This window comes from Aspergillus pseudoviridinutans (genome assembly GCF_018340605.1).
Source record: "Aspergillus pseudoviridinutans IFM 55266 DNA, scaffold_4, whole genome shotgun sequence".
Taxonomy (NCBI): domain Eukaryota; kingdom Fungi; phylum Ascomycota; class Eurotiomycetes; order Eurotiales; family Aspergillaceae; genus Aspergillus; species Aspergillus pseudoviridinutans.
Genome location: NW_025091284.1, coordinates 4,353,321 through 4,369,127, shown reverse-complemented (window position 1 = coordinate 4,369,127; position 15,807 = coordinate 4,353,321). Strand labels below are relative to the sequence as shown.

Sequence of the window (15,807 nt, the reverse complement as noted above, 5' to 3'; positions counted from 1 at the left end):
GCCTTGCAAATTGACTGTAATGGCTTCCTGTCAGCGGTGAATCCCGATGGGACCGAGATTGACGTTCTCCGTGGGCAATGTCCTTTGTCTCTCTGTCTTGATATTGTTCTTGCTCCCGCCTTGATATTGTTCATCTCGACCTCATCACAATCAGGTCTCGGCAATTCTGKTCATTCTCTTTCAGCTTCTCAATATGGGCAAGCAAAGTCATGATGAACGCTTTTGTGGACAGGACCCACCGTGTTGTCATCTAAATATTGTTACACCTCTCTCTCGTCGTTCCATATATTGTTTGTTTCGGGTACTGCACTCCATATAGCATTCCTCCCGCTGCCTGCAAGTGTTCAGACGGACCGCCACAGCAGGTTAGATAGCCAGCTGCTATACTTCGGCCTCCCATCTTCTACAATGCTCAACTTCCATATCTAGACACTCTTGGACCTGGTATTCGTCTTCCCGTCCGCACTTTCAAGCACCTCTATCGGCTGATACATATACAAGACTTTGGCAATTCCTTGATCGCTGGATCGATCACAGTAAAAGATGAATTCGACATTCGATCCTTGGACGCAGAACATCACTCTGACTCGTTCCGACGAGACGACGGTCATCTCATCTCTGGCACTAGCGGATGAGTTCTTGCGCTACATGATCCGCCTCAGCATCAACTATGGCGCCCAGCTCGGCGCATGCGTCGTGCTCCTCCTAGTCCTCTTGCTGCTGACAAGACCAGAGAAGCGCGTCTCATCCGTTTTTGTGCTGAACGTTGCTGCGCTACTCGCCAACATTATACGTCTGGGCTGCCAGCTCAGCTATTTCTCCACTGGATTTGCTAAGATGTATGCGTTGCTGGCTGGCGACTTTTCCAGAGTGTCACGCGGCGCTTATGCCGGCCAAGTCATGGCGTCTGTGTTCTTCACCCTTGTCCTTATCTGCGTGGAGGTCTCCTTGGTGCTTCAGGTGCAGGTTGTCTGCTCCAATCTCCGTCGTCAGTATCGGATCTTGCTACTTGGTACCTCGACATTTGCTGCCCTTGTTCCGATCGCGGTTCGCTTGACTTACTCGGTGCAGAACTGCATGGTGATCATGCACGCAGGAACTATGGACCATCTGGATTGGCTGGAAAGTGCCACTAACATCGTGACAACCGTCAGCATCTGCTTTTTCTGCGCCGTCTTCGTCGTCAAGCTTGGCCTTGCCATCAAATTGCGAAAGAGGTTGGGTGTGAAGCAATTCGGACCGATGAGGGTCATTTTCATCATGGGTTGCCAAACCATGACCATCCCAGGTAAGGCCCGGAGAGGATCGCATCATTCAATGAAAAGAGATCATACTGATCAAGACTCCATCAAGCCATTTTCGCCATATGCCAGTACTTCAGCAAAATCCCGGAATTCTCGCATAATGTCCTAACCCTCGTCATCATCTCACTCCCTCTTTCCTCCATTTGGGCTGGATTCGCCCTTGAGCAGGCAAACCCCACCCCGCGCTCTACAGAGTCCCGTCACAATCTGTGGAACGTACTCTCCTCTGACGGGGCAGTGAGAGACAAACCCAGCCAATGTATCAGCTCTTCTCTGACCTCACCGAACGCCACATGTTACTCAGAGCAGTCAACCAGTAAACCCCAGCAGGACCCGGTGGACAAGTTCGGCATTTCGGTGGCGCACGACATCTCCATCCATAGCTACCGAAAGGATTCCCACGGGGAGGTGTGAGCAGTCGTCACATTTGAGGAATGCATAAGCGGTTGATTTGGAGTTCCTTGCGAGGTACTTTTCTGTCTTTCAGTTGATACAACAGATATGCTACAACGCCAGAGTGTCATCATAACTTTCCTTTTTAATTGTTTTCCTTTTCTTGTTGTACTTTCATTTCAATGCTGCTTGCGCTATCGCTTCATCGTCCTGCGGGTGATTCGCTTTAGCAGGAATAATATTCAAGGACTTTAGACCAGATTGAAAGGTATTTGCACTACTATAGCGGACTTGCAAGATTCAGATGGACCAGGAATGCTCAACTAGACTGCAAACCGCACGTCATAATTCTAAGCTGTAGTTAGACGCTGGTCTTGAGATTTGACAGATCTAGAATAGCGAGGAGGTCAGTCAGGACGATTAAGACTGAACTTCTAGTAGCACCAAGAAGGCAAGACAGACGAATTGGGGAATTTCCTCCCTTTGGAGCTTCCTCGTGTCACAATCGTAGTATGGACGGATGATGCCGTACCTCGATTGATCCACTCACCTGCCCCACCAAGAACCGACACTTTTTCTCGGATTCATCACGACCACATCCACAACCATCATTGGACCATCTGCAGCACCTGGAAATACTCTAGATCGCGGCCTTACTATTTTGGAGCACTTAGAAGCATTGATAAAGACCGGCATCAACCTCGAACGATGGCGTCAGCGAACCCATATACACCACCTCCCCTCCCTTCTCCCTTCACGAACACAACCCCTCCACCGCAATTGCTCACCCAAGGCGCCGAAGCGCATCTCTACAAGACCGTCTTCCTCTCACCCTCCACTCCAGCTGCTCTGAAGGTCCGCCCGTCAAAGCCCTACCGCCACCCGATTCTCGACCGACGGCTCACGCGCCAGCGCATACTGCAGGAAGCTCGGTGTCTGGTAAAACTTGTCCGGGAAGGCGTCAATGTCCCCGCCGTGCTGGCGCTGGATTGGGAGGGCCAAACTGGCGAAAAGGAATTCGGAGGGGCCTGGTTGATGATGGAGTGGATTGAGGGACTGGTGTTGCGAGTCGTACTGGAGCGGTGGGAGAAATACATGAAGCGGAACCAGGCTGGCCAAGGCGCGGAGGAGCTGAAAAAGGAAGAAGCGCGGGTTCGAGACCTGCTGAGGAGAATTGGTCATGCTGTCGGGGCACTGCACAAGGCCGGCGTTATCCATGGGGATCTGACGACGAGCAATCTCATCCTGCGACCGCCTAGTCTTGCGGAGCAGCACCTCGCTGCTGACGAGACAAATCCGTCCATGGCGGGGGATGTTGTTCTGATTGATTTTGGCTTGGCCAGCCAGAGTCTGCAAGATGAAGACCGCGCGGTCGATCTATATGTGCTTGAGAGGGCGTTTGGCAGCACGCATCCTCGTACCGAGCCGTTCTTCGAAGAGGTCCTCAATGGGTATAAGGAGAGCTACAAGGGCGCTAGCTCGGCGTTGAAACGGTTAGAGGAAGTGCGGATGAGAGGTCGTAAGAGAAGTATGATTGGATGAGCATCTTGCTCGAAAGCATTTTATGATTTATACCCGCGACTCTCTGTCGTCCATTTGAGATATGAAGAGAGCAACGACATACACTTGCAATCATTCGTCATTATTGAAGAACCAAGATATTGCGCCACGCTCTATCGCACAATGCAACGAAGAAAATGTGTACTTTGCGAGAATAGAAACAGACCTCACAAAATAGCATCGCATATCCTCATGAACTCGTCTTGACACAAGTGCCTACGTCTGCCAGCGCAAAATATCCCTTGTTCTCCACCACTCCGCGGTCTTTGACCACTGCCGTGTACTTGACCACCCATTGTGGCTCAACATCACCTTTGATCCCGTCGTCGGCATCTGGAGCGGACGCAAGGATTCCAGCGCCCCTCTCCCCTGGACCCAACAGCTCCCGTGTCGTGCCTACCGGCAGGATATCGTTGCAGTCGTTATGCGTAAGCAGTTGGATATTCTCTTGCTTCGCATAGAGAATCAGCGACTTGGGAACGACGCAGCAGTCCTTGAGGTTGATCTGATCAACAGACGGCCTGACCTTGGTATGTGGCAGGAACCGAGCGAGCCTGTCGCTTCCAAACTCCGCCACACCCAGTTGAGCAATCTTGCCTTTCTCGTGTAGCCCCTCAAGCGTCCTCCACGACTGAATGATGCTGTCAAAATCATCTGGCTCCTCGCTTCCGTCATCAGAGGACACTTCTTCTTCGCTGTCGTCCTCCGCGTCGAACAGAATCCCAGGGAAGGAAACAATAAGCAGGTCGATAGAGTCCACATGTAGCTCTTTCAATACCAGTTCAATCGCCTGCCGCGTATGCGCGCACCGTCTCGACACCGGGATCCCGGGTAGAAAGAACAGTTTCACCGTAATATCGTACTGCGACCTCTCCTCTGCCAGCCCGCCCTGCGAGAAATCGATCGCGGGAATATAAAGTGCATCATCCTGCATCGATGTCCATGCCTTGTATCTCTCCGTAGGTTTTGTCTGAGTCTCATCGGCGGCCGCAAGCTGTTGCGCAGCCTGAAAGTTCGCTCGTAGCGAGTTGATCAGCTCGACGTTCGATTTCGTTGTACCTGCATGTCTGATGACGGACGAACCGCCACTCGTCATGAGATTTCTGCGAAATGAAACACATCTCAATCAGTCCCGTCCGGTGACAGAGGGGTAGTGCCTTAGTCACAGCAGCTTGCCACTTACGAGGTGGATAGTATCAGCTTCATGGCTATTTCCTTGATTGTAGACAAGATACAAGGAATACAAGCCGGATATACTGATTTATTTTTCAGTTGTGTTGCGCTTGGAAATGGTGACAAATTGCGCTTGATAAGGCGGATTGCATCGGGGTCGAATTGCTAAGCAGCCCCGCGCCCGCTGTGATTTCCGCTCCGGGAATGTAACCATATCGGTGACCGACACGGAAACTGCATACTACGATTTCCCAGCCGCTTGTTATCAGATTAGGATGCATATGCGGTAAATGGTATTAGGACATCATTTCGCAGTAACTACAGAAGATTCAATCTACGAAAGTAGATCACTGATTTGTTGCAGCATTGGCATGTCGTTAACTAACTATATTACACCACATTGGCATAATGCCATCAAATTCTTAGCGCGACAATATCAGTCATACTCGACAGTAGGATCCCAATCCGTCGGCGAATACTCTCCCGTATTGAGCGACTGCATATCCTCCTCCGAGAGCTCAAAATCAAAGACATCCGCGTTCTCCTGAATGCGCGCCGGCGTAACAGACTTAGGAAGCGCAACGAACCCCTACATTCCTCCGTCAACTTTATCCTGCCGTCAATATCAACAAGCAGACGGAACACTTACCTTCTGCAAGCTCCACCGGATCATAATCTGCGCGGGTGACTTGCCGTGCTTCTTCCCCAAGGTCTTCAGAATAGGCTCGTTGAGCCGATACCCATGCGCCAGCGGCGAGTATGCCTCAACCACGATATCCCGTTTCTGAATCCACTCGACAATCTTCGATCTATCAAGCCATGGATGCAGCTCGTACTGCCCAACGTCTATCTTGCCCCGGCCCTCGCCGCCCTTGATATACTCCTCCAATTCATCCAGGTGATGGATGCCGTAGTTCGATACGCCGATCGACCGAGTCTTTCCGGCCGCCTGCGCCTCGACTAGAGCGCGCCATGAACCAAGGCGAGCGTCCTTGCCGCCGTAGGGAGCATGAATGAGGATTCTGGTCGTATCACTCAGCTACATCCTTCGCCATTTGGCGGGGTMCGTGGTTACCTACAGATCAAAATAATCCACCTCCGCTTCTCGCAGACTAGAGTCGACCGCGTGCTTGGTGCGCTCGTACCCCATCGAGCCCGGCGGGATTTTCGTCGTGAAGAAGACTTCGGCTCGATCGAGGCCGGAGTTCTGGATTGCCCGGCCGCAGGCTTTTTCGTTCCGGTACATGATCGCAGAGTCTACCTATATTAACATCAGCTTGTATTCATACTCTGCAGTGCCGTAGCTTGCATACATGGCGATAGCCCGTTTTGAGAGCTTCTAGGGTGGACTTCTCTGTTTGAGATGCGGGACTGCGCCGGTGATTTTGTGTCAGTAAGTCGGATATATATTTTGTGTATGTTATACGCACATCATGTACACCTGCTCCGGTACAGAGATTAGCATTGTAGATAGCGAAGGAAGGTTCCGGGTATTCAACTCACCCCATATCCAAGGACGGGAATCTCATGACCCGAGTTCATTCGATATGTCGAATGCAGAGTCAATGACTTTGCCATGTTGCGCAACATAAACAGATTCAACTCTGTGTACTTCAGTATGATATTGTCGGATGTGTGATGTGGAATGGAACTGAGGTTGTTGTGAACGTTGCCGCAATGAGATCATGGAAGAATGGTGGACCTGGCTTCATGAGGGGCACAGCTAAGCTCGCTCCATGTCCGAGGATTGATATCTACGAACCGAGTTTGGATTATGCTATGACACATTGCTATTGATGGAATTAGTTTCCAGGCGATTCTTGGCAGGTTCTGCCTTCTATTTACGCGTTGGATATTGAAGATTGACAACCGTGAAAGGACGTTCTACCTTACGCGAATCTCAGTTTACAGGTACAGGCTCAGACAACTGAACGAGAGAAAACTGGACATGTGACACAAATTAATGAATCAAATTGGATATCATATCATAACTCATAAGGTATCATCAAAGAATCAAAGCCGCCAGATCCAACGAACCACTCAGCCTAGTCAACTTAATCGTATTTCTTCTCCATATCCACCTCCGCGCCTCTCTGTCTGACCTTCCCCTCATCATGCACATCTCTCCACTTCTCCTCCTCAGTACGATCACCCTTGACCGCAGCACCAACCGATCCCAAAGCCCCCTTGGCCCGGTCCGCGGCGCCCTCACCCCAATCCTGCAACTGACCCTTAGCCTCCTGCGCCTTGCCGCTAGCATTCTGCTCCTGGCCCTCGCGGCGCAGATTCTCGTTGCCGATCAAGTTGCCGAGCGACTCCTTGGCCGACCCAACGGTCTGATCCCAGGTGCCCTGGGTGCGCTGGGAGTTGTCCTTGGCCGCGGCGCCGGTCTGCGGGTCAGCCGCGACGGGACCCAATTTGGCGGTCTCGTGGCTGGCGGCGTGCTCGGCTTTGCCCTGGTTGTGGGTGGCTTCGCCTTCGGCCTGGGGTGCTGTTAGTGGACTGGACGTGGTACTTCGAGAGACGGGGATGGGGTTGGTGCATACCTGAGTGGATGGGTTGCCGGTGATTGAGCCCATGGCGCGCTGGGCGAGGCCAGTGGCCTGGTTGATGTAGCTGTTGAGGGTGGAAGCGTTGGTATTGTTGTTGTTGGTGTTGTCAGACATGGTGATTGATTGTGTTTGTAGGATGTGGATGTTTGTAGATTTCTGTTCAAAATTGATCTTATTTGAAATAGTTCTTGGATGGTTTGTTTCTGTTCTGATATGTTTGCTCGACGACTCAGGGATGTCTGTGGCTTTATATAGAGTAGACAATTGGCATATTTGTGGCTTGAGATAAATGACATCATGTAATGACATCATTGCACGTGGTCACAAACTTGGGCCCTGTCGCATCCATCAGATACCCAGAAACAAATGCACAACATGTTGGATGGCATCATGAATGCGTCATGCATCATAGAATAGAAATGAAGTCTCAAGAATGTATTCGTTTGGCCGAGGAAATGCCAAGCTCTTATTTTAGATGATCGGAGTCTATACAGCCCGATAATGAAGCACCGCTAATGCAAAGTGACAAAGTCTATCACAGATCTCGCCATCGTAACATATGAAAAAGAATGAATGATCGTTTTGGCCATGCCGTAAACTCCCAATAACTTGATTGGGTTACCAATGGCATATACCTCCCTCACTGTCATCTGCCGTCCAGGTCCCTGATAACCCGACCACTTCCAGGTGGCCGTCCGCATGCTCCCCCAATTTGCTCAGGGCTGCGAAGCTCGGCTCCGCTGGACCGTTGCTTAGCAGTCGTCGCGCCCAGGCGTCAATAGCGGGTTCGCCAGTTTCATCGCGCGCCTGCTTCAAGAACGGGATCAGCGCTGTCCCGCCCGTGCCGCGCAGCTTCTTGCTGCCAGGCCGAACATTGGCCAGGTTCATTGCTAATGATGACCTCCTGGCACTGGACGTCTCGGGTGCACGATTTCGTGCATCCCGAGCGGGGATGATGATGTATCGGGACACCACCTGAATGTGTTTGTCTCGCATGGCCCGCAGCATAGCGAGACAGGCATCGTAGGCGAGGCATAGTGCTTTGTCCGAGCGCCGCGCTCCAACGTACTCCCGGATATTGGCCACAGCGCCGACGTGTTCCAGGAAACGCCGATGAGGGCCGGGCATGTAAGTTCGCATCTCCTGAATGAATCCGTGCCGCGGTGCTCCCGCAACGCCTTCCTTCTCATCCTTGGACGGAGTGCTGGAGGGACGAGTCTCGCCGGTGGGCAGGTGTTCGATGCCAAGGGCGATGTCAAAGAATTGGATAAGTGAACTCTGAGCGTTGCTGCCACCTCCATATTGGCGATAGTCGGGTTCCTCGCTTCCATCGTCGTACAACAGGCCGTTGGGTAACCCAGCATCAGCCATGTTCTTGCTTCCGGCAAGATATGGCCGGATTCGGTGATAGAACACGTGGGGATCACAATGCTCATACATCCGCTCGAGGAGCACACCAATCTGGTCCAGAATCTCGGCAATACTTTGCAGGCACTCTGTAACTACTCTGCTATTTCCAGTCCGCGCTGCGGAAATAGCTTGTAGAGCCAAGGGAACGGCAGGTCCTCCACAGGCCTCAATAGCCACCGAAACCAGATAGAACCATCGTTCATCTAGTGATCCCGTGAGGGTATTGATGCAGGCGAGATTATCCAGATCGTGCGCGGGTTCATCTGGGAAGATAGGCTTGTAGTTCCACAAACACACTGCGGCATATGTGGCCACCGGAGGGAGCTCTAGATGGTCGCAGATCTCGAGAAGCGGAATAGTAAGCTGAGGTGGAATTCTCTGGGTATCGCATCAGTATCCGCATGTGCACTGCAGAACTCGTTTGTTAAAAAGCCTACCTCTTCTGGTGTCTTGCCACCCCAGACGTAACCGTGAAGCATGAAGGTCAAGACAACATAAGCCCTTCGCCACTCCTCTTCGGAATGTAGGTATTTGGTCTCAAGAATAGGTAGACAGTTGACGACGTCACGCACTCTTCCACTGTGTAGAAGCGACTGTATATTGGACGCTATCCATTCCCACTTGGCATAGTAAGGATCGGGAAGGGCCTCGAGTGGCGGTTCAGATGGAAGGAAGCCATGATCTGGTGAGATGCCGTAGTCCGCGAGAGCGGGAATAGGAGGAAGCATTGTGTAGGTAGGATTTAATGCACACAAGCTGGAGTAGCAGCTCGAATACAGAACAGGATAATATAAGCAATTGAGAATTAAAGCCGAGCCCCTGCTTATCAATCGTATGCTGGAGTATCCGCGTTCCTCCTGGGAGGCGAATCCGTGACTTCAGGTTCCAAAGTTTGTTAAACTCTGCTCCGGACCTGACACCCGAGTGGCTCAGATCGGACGATACCCCAGATCCTTTGATCGGACTGGAGCGTACGATGAAGTTGATCGTGCGCCTATATTCCAAGGCTTGAGAAGCAAATGGTCGTGAGGTAAAACACCGATCAGCGGAAGAGACGAGACTGGATAGAGACTGGACCGAGACAAAGCAGCCAGGCAGTCCTTCAGTCAGATTCCACTGTATTACAAGAGAAAGTAGGATAGGCCACACAAAGAAGCAAAGGGGAACCCCGCTGATAAAAGACAACGCTTCCCCGATTCACGCGGAGGAGAGCGGAAGCAAAAGGCTACAAGTACAGGAAGGAAGATGATCAGTGGCCCTTCTAATTCGGAACCTTGGTAGAAAAAAGTTGCTCTTCCGGTGGGGGATGGCGTGAGGATTAATAATGCTCGTAGAAATGACAGGATAGAAGGGAGCTGGCGTTGTGAGTTATAAATTGGTCGTGTGCTCTAATTACTGAAAGAGATTGACCGAATTGACCATGACTGGGTGAGGAATATTGACGGCTCTTCCAGAACAACCGAAGTCTCCCGGCAAGGACGGATCATTAATCAGAATGTCAGGAGACAAGAAGTCCTGGCCAATAGATAGAGATCATTCAGACCGGAGAACAAGGGGGTGAGTGTCCCGTGGAAAAATGAGGCCGATATAGGCAGAAGACTTAAGCTAACTTTTCGCAGAGTGAGTGGTGATTATTGAGCACTGGGTGGGCCAGAGACAGGGTGATGAGACACGCAAGAGAAGGTGACATGAGGAGGAGATCATGATAAACACTCCAGGATGCTAGGAAAAGTCAGTATGCAGGTTATAGAATGCCATTATGGCAGCTTCTTTTGTACTTCTATATCAAAACATCAAAAGATATACTCCAGATACTCCAGATGTACCCATGAAGCCATGCGCCAGCACCAGCGGCAGACTGGGTGGAAGCGAAAGGGGGTCACTATTTGACGAGTGCTAGCCTGAGTGCTAGAGAATGAACCGGAACCCGCTCTGACTGGCGGCCGCCGCCTCCCAGCCCGCAAGTGTGCGAAGTCGGGTGCGGTTCCCCCTCCATAAGCGAGTCCGCCGGCGCATTCGCCTACACCCACGCCACCCCGTTCGAGTCTGCGGTGAAAGCAGGGACTCAAAGTTTATTCTGGGTCACATGATTTGMCATCTGAAGTACACCTTTTGGGAAACACCTATTGCGGAAATCAAGTACCATAGTATCTGCTAGCTACTCCTAACAGAACCCAAGCCATACTCGCATGGATTATGGCAATATCGGATATAAGTATCTCTCCTAGTTAGACAAACAGAACAGTGTCGGCGGAAGACATGAGCCCTACATGGAGTCTAATATGGTCTGGCGCGCGAGGCTGGAGTGGCTCATTGCTCAATTCTGTACAGACTATATAAAATGGATCAAAGTTCCGTCATCAATCTCATATTGTAACATGCCAACCCAACGCCGTTCCGAGTGCGATAATTTGCAAATGATGAACTGAATGGACAGAAGACTTCGACCGGTGATTCTGGAAAGAAGGAGGTACACCATAAGAGAGTGTTTAATGCTGACTCCATTGGATGGTGTTCAGATCAATGCCCTCCTGGACCAACTCCCACAGAGGACTCAGCTCTCGAAGGAAATGGACACGATCCTGAACCGCCTTGAGGACGTAGTCGATCTCACTATCTGTAGTGAACCGTCCAATACCAAAACGAATGCTGCTGTGAGCGCTCTCATCACTGCTGCCCAACGCACGAAGGACGTAGCTGGGCTCCAGCGAGGCAGAGGTACAGGCACTACCGGACGACAGAGCAATGTCCTTTAGAGCCATCAGAAGGGACTCGCCCTCAATATAAGCGAACGAGACGTTGACGCATCCAGGGTAATGGCGCTCAGCATCTCCATTGAAGGTGGTGTGTTCCATAGCCAGAAGTCCATCCAGTAGGCGCTTCGACAGCCGTTCAACGTGTTTCCTATCATACTGCTCGATACATTAGTATGAATGATTCATAGCATCGATGAAGTCATAGCGAGAATTTTCAGTAACGGCCGACTCATCACCCCTGCGATGTACGTCATGCTGCCATGACAACATACCAAAGGTATGAAGCTACCGTCATGGTGTCCGAAAACTCATGCAGTATATAATCCCCGTCGACAAACATCCAAAAAAACACAGAAGTATGAAAGAAAATAACTTACGTCCATATCCTGACTGGCGATGCGGCAAGCCTCGCCGAAACCAACAACCAGGTGAGGAGCGAGCGTACCACTGCGCAATCCTCGTTCCTGTCCACCGCCGGAGATGATGGGCTCAAGGCGAACCCTAGGTCTGCGCCGAACATAGCAAGCACCAATGCCCTTGGGGCCATAAATCTTGTGGCTGGAGATAGACATCAAATCGATGTTCAGCTTGTTGACATCCAAGGGTATCTTGCCAACTGCCTGGGCAGCATCAGTGTGGAAGAAAACCTTCTTCGAGCGGCAGAGCTTTCCGATCTCTTCCATGGGTTGAATCACACCAATCTCATTGTTGACGGCCATGATGCTGACCAGAGCCGTGTCGGGTCGAATGGCCGCTTCGAGATCCTCCATCCGGATCAGACCGTTATTTTGAACGGGCAGATATGTGACTTCGAATCCCTCATCTTGAAGATGTCGGCAGCTGTCCAATACACACTTGTGCTCAGTCTGCGTTGTGATAATGTGCTTCTTCTTGCCGGAACGACCAAAGAATCTGGCCACGCCCTTGATGCTCATGTTGTTACTTTCGGTGGCACCGCTCGTAAAAATGATCTCCTTTGAATCCGCGCCAATCAGTTTTGCAATATGCTCTCTGGCTTGTTCGACAGCCTTCTCCGACTCCCAACCATACGCGTGAGTCCTGGAATGAGGGTTTCCGTAGATACCGGTGAGATAGGGAAGCATAGCGTCGAGAACACGAGGGTCAAGCGGCGTAGTGGCCTGCATATCCAAATAGATGGGTCGTGTTCCTTGATCCATGACAGTTGCTTGTTTCAAAATACCGGCGGAGGGACTCATCGAAGCATCTCCGGAGATGCCCGATGCAGGAAGTTCGACCTTTCCAGGCTGAAGACCTGTCTGCTTGATGAAGTTCTTCTGCTCCTGTTTGATGGCCGTGTCGATCGAAACCTGAGCATTTCCCGCTTTGGTCTCAGTAACATATGTTCGTCTCGAAGCTGCACCACCGGAGGTGGCGAGCACCCGTCTGGGGAAGGACGCGGTCGCCAGGGAGCCATGCTGAGTCGACGAGAGTCGACGAGCATAGGCACGAGATGCCTGTCTCAAGGCAGATGGTGTAACGCTAGACATAATTTAGATGTTGTTAGATCCTACCATTAAAGGCTTGATGGTCAGTTGATAGCAGAGTGGACGACAGCTAAGGAGAAAGGCGCGAAATCCTAAGAGTGAGAAAAAGGTTGGGTCCGGATATATCATTGCCGCTAAGCCCGATCGGAGCAATCAGATAACTCGGTGAATTCGCTCGGTCTTTTCCACCGGAGTCTCAGCCATCTTTTGCGGACCTATCTATTGTCCGATGAATCATTTGTACAGGCTATACCTCTTTATAATTGTCAAAATGGGTAGTTAGAACATCCATATTATGCCATCAAGTGAACAGAGTTGGAAGGAAGATCTCCTATAGCTTCTGTGGGGAACAATAGGCAGGGTACGGTGAAACGCGATTACCCCGCGGTTGTTTACTCTCCATTTAATATTTGGAGAATAGCAGTATGTCAGAGATTTTCTCGACTGTACTCCGTATTTGGGGTTTGTTAGGCCATTATTATGTATCGTCGAGTTATTACGGTACATATCAATATGGTGATGCCTAATGTTATAGCAAAAGTTAGATTCAAGCCAAAGGAACACCAAGCCTGAATAACCGGTGCCTAAACCAGCTACGGAGTACAGGGAGACTCCGGCATTCGGTGTGGTTCTCCGTCGCTGCGCCACACCACGATCGATCGGTATGTTCAGTCACAAGGAACATGTATGACTTCATCATATCACAGTGCACAAATGAGCAAAGGAAAATAGGGCTCAGATTAGTCTCAATTTTAATATTTATTTAAACTTATTGCTGTATTTCATCGATCATTTATTGTACCCAATACTAAGAGTATAATACATACCTGGTGCATCTCAGCCACAGTTACCTCGACAGCATCCTATGTCATAGCTCAGCCACAGCGCCGAGCAGACGAACCACTAGTATATTGGGCTGGGCTGAAGGCTGCAAATCCACCCCAAGGAACAAGAAGGTCGCTTTCCCCCCACTCCTCACCACCGAGCCATTTCTCGCTCTAGTATCACTCTTTCTTTGCTACTCCCTGAGATCCTCCTCCTTTATCCCCCTAGCATCATCTCAAACACACCTAGATCCCACCGTTGTCTATACCGAGCACTTCCGCCGAGCAGCTGCACAAGAGGTCCCACCACCAGGAACACGGAGATGAGTTTGAAGGGTTTCCAGAAGAGCATTGTTCGCGCACCGCAGCAATTCAAGGCGCGGTTCAATATCGGCGAACACACCAAGGATCCGATCTATCAAGATGCCGAGCGACGATTTCAAGAACTTGAGAAGGAGACCAAGAAGCTCCATGATGACTCCAGGAAGTATTTTGAAGCTATTAATGGTACTGATTTGCTCGTGGTCGAATTCGTTAAGCAAGATCCGGGTAGCAAGATGGACTAATGAACACATAGGCATGTTGAATCACCAGATCGAGTTCTCCAAGGCCATGACAGAATTATATAAACCCATCTCCGGTCGCGCCTCGGACCCGAGCACATACACCATTGAAGGCAACCCGGAAGGAATTCGGGCTTGCGAGGAATACGAAGCGATTGTCCGCGACCTACAGGAGTCACTTGCGCCCGAGCTAGAGTTGATCGAGACTCGCATTGTGAGTCCGGCAAATCAACTGCTGGAAGTGATCAAGGTGATTCGGAAGGTAGCGGTGAAGCGAGATCACAAGAAGCTGGACTACGATCGACACCGCAACGCTTTGAAGAAACTGCAGGAGAAGAAGGACAAGTCGCTGAAGGATGAGAAGGCACTCTACAAAGCGGAGAATGACGTGGAGCAGGCCACGCAGGAATACAACTACTACAACGACCTGCTCAAAGATGAGCTACCCAAACTCTTTGCCCTCGAAGCCGAGTTCATCCGCCCGCTATTTCAGTCATTCTACTACATGCAGCTGAATGTCTTCTACACACTGCATGAGAAAATGCAGGGCATGAATATCTCCTATTTCGATTTGACTCTGGATGTTGAGGAGGCATTCGAGAAGAAGCGAGGAGACGTCAAAGAGCGGGCAGAAGCACTTACCATCGTCCATTTCAAGACCAAGGGCCTGGGCCGACAACCCTCCAAGTTCACACCTCCCGGCAAGGACAAGATGGCGTACGAGAGCAAGAGCACATTCGCCCGCACGAATCGCGCCGAGGAGACTGACAACCCTCCTCCACCCTATTCGGCCTCTGCAAGTACTGTTGCGGCTGCCAAGGCCAAGCCGGCGCCTCCGCCACCCAAACCCAAGCCCGCCCGATTTGGTGCGGCGGTCGAGACGGTTACAGCCTTGTATGACTACGAAGCACAGGCGCATGGTGATCTCAGCTTCTCTGCGGGCGACGTTATTGAGATTATTCAGCGGACGGACAACCAGAACGAATGGTGGACCGGTAGAGTTGACGGACGAGAGGGCCAGTTCCCAGGTCGGTTCCATTCCATGTTCTTCTTTCTACTCGAAAGACTAACGTTCCTTTTACCACAGCAAACTATGTCCAGCTGCGTTAGCATGCATATCTTTACCACTTCACCGCTCATGTCACAATATTCATATTTTTCTTGCCTTTTGATGCTGCTGTTTATTATCGACGGCCCTTTTCAGGAGTTGTGGTGTTCTTTCGCACAATCTCTTTGGCTTTCAGCTCCAGCAGCGTCGTCAATCTTTACTTCGTGTTCTCTATTTCATCTCCCTACTTGCCTATTATAGAGCATTGCGTGCATGAAGATACTCTCTTTGCTTGTAAATAGTCTCCAGGCTATTCTTACGTCACAATTACGCCCAAAGGCATTCGATCAACGACGTTGGACTTTTATGACACGCCAAAACTGGCTCTAGAGGCTCCTGTATTTGGACTATGCGGCAAGCTGTGGACCAGTGCCTGCAGTCAATGTACAGCGCAAGTGCGGACATTGTAGGTTTCACAGAAGCCATTTCTGCATCGCTAACAGAGCGAACACCTATAGCACAGGTAGTTCCTACTCTCGCACCAGCTGGTGCTGCTTAAAATGCCGTAGTTCGTTTCGATATGATGAATCGTCGTTCATCTTGACATCTTTGTAGCCACAGAACTAGAAGACCGTGCGAACACATCCGGCCATTTGACGTTTATCTACCTAAAGTAATATTTTCAATGCAGCTCCTACGGTGGAAATGACGTCTCCTTA

The 15,807-nt window shown here is 50.7% G+C and overlaps 8 protein-coding genes across 8 annotated transcripts; 3 read left to right on the top strand and 5 right to left on the bottom strand.

Moving 5' to 3' along the window:
* Positions 1–543: 543 nt before the first annotated feature.
* Positions 544–1,718, top strand: preB (alpha-factor pheromone receptor STE2; the record flags this gene model as incomplete). Its single annotated transcript, XM_043302839.1, has 2 exons — positions 544–1,288; positions 1,354–1,718. 2 exons carry the CDS (start codon positions 544–546, stop codon positions 1,716–1,718), a joined length of 1,110 nt encoding a protein of 369 aa, XP_043158774.1.
* A 687-nt stretch (positions 1,719–2,405) lies between these two features.
* Positions 2,406–3,239, top strand: bud32 (serine/threonine protein kinase BUD32; the record flags this gene model as incomplete). The annotated part of the gene is made up of 1 exon (XM_043302838.1): positions 2,406–3,239. One exon carries the CDS (start codon positions 2,406–2,408, stop codon positions 3,237–3,239), a length of 834 nt encoding a protein of 277 aa, XP_043158773.1.
* A 208-nt stretch (positions 3,240–3,447) lies between these two features.
* Asppvi_006942 (putative gamma-cysteine synthetase regulatory subunit) lies at positions 3,448–4,353 on the bottom strand (the record flags this gene model as incomplete). The annotated part of the gene is made up of 1 exon (XM_043302837.1): positions 3,448–4,353. The coding sequence occupies one exon, from the start codon at positions 4,351–4,353 to the stop codon at positions 3,448–3,450; it is 906 nt and encodes a 301-aa protein (XP_043158772.1).
* Positions 4,354–4,866: 513 nt separating this feature from the next.
* On the bottom strand, positions 4,867–6,008 carry Asppvi_006941 (aldo/keto reductase; the record flags this gene model as incomplete). The annotated part of the gene is made up of 6 exons (XM_043302836.1): positions 4,867–5,019; positions 5,080–5,452; positions 5,510–5,691; positions 5,744–5,801; positions 5,861–5,871; positions 5,934–6,008. The coding sequence occupies 6 exons, from the start codon at positions 6,006–6,008 to the stop codon at positions 4,867–4,869; spliced, it is 852 nt and encodes a 283-aa protein (XP_043158771.1).
* A 476-nt stretch (positions 6,009–6,484) lies between these two features.
* Positions 6,485–7,096, bottom strand: Asppvi_006940 (CsbD family protein; the record flags this gene model as incomplete). Its single annotated transcript, XM_043302835.1, has 2 exons — positions 6,485–6,913; positions 6,977–7,096. The coding sequence occupies 2 exons, from the start codon at positions 7,094–7,096 to the stop codon at positions 6,485–6,487; spliced, it is 549 nt and encodes a 182-aa protein (XP_043158770.1).
* A 504-nt stretch (positions 7,097–7,600) lies between these two features.
* Positions 7,601–9,120, bottom strand: Asppvi_006939 (indoleamine 2,3-dioxygenase; the record flags this gene model as incomplete). Its single annotated transcript, XM_043302834.1, has 2 exons — positions 7,601–8,770; positions 8,830–9,120. The coding sequence occupies 2 exons, from the start codon at positions 9,118–9,120 to the stop codon at positions 7,601–7,603; spliced, it is 1,461 nt and encodes a 486-aa protein (XP_043158769.1).
* Positions 9,121–10,881: 1,761 nt separating this feature from the next.
* Asppvi_006938 (IscS subfamily cysteine desulfurase) lies at positions 10,882–12,656 on the bottom strand (the record flags this gene model as incomplete). Its single annotated transcript, XM_043302833.1, has 2 exons — positions 10,882–11,304; positions 11,526–12,656. 2 exons carry the CDS (start codon positions 12,654–12,656, stop codon positions 10,882–10,884), a joined length of 1,554 nt encoding a protein of 517 aa, XP_043158768.1.
* A 1,144-nt stretch (positions 12,657–13,800) lies between these two features.
* Positions 13,801–15,150, top strand: Asppvi_006937 (amphiphysin; the record flags this gene model as incomplete). The annotated part of the gene is made up of 3 exons (XM_043302832.1): positions 13,801–13,984; positions 14,055–15,068; positions 15,128–15,150. 3 exons carry the CDS (start codon positions 13,801–13,803, stop codon positions 15,148–15,150), a joined length of 1,221 nt encoding a protein of 406 aa, XP_043158767.1.
* Between the last annotated feature and the right edge of the window lie 657 nt (positions 15,151–15,807).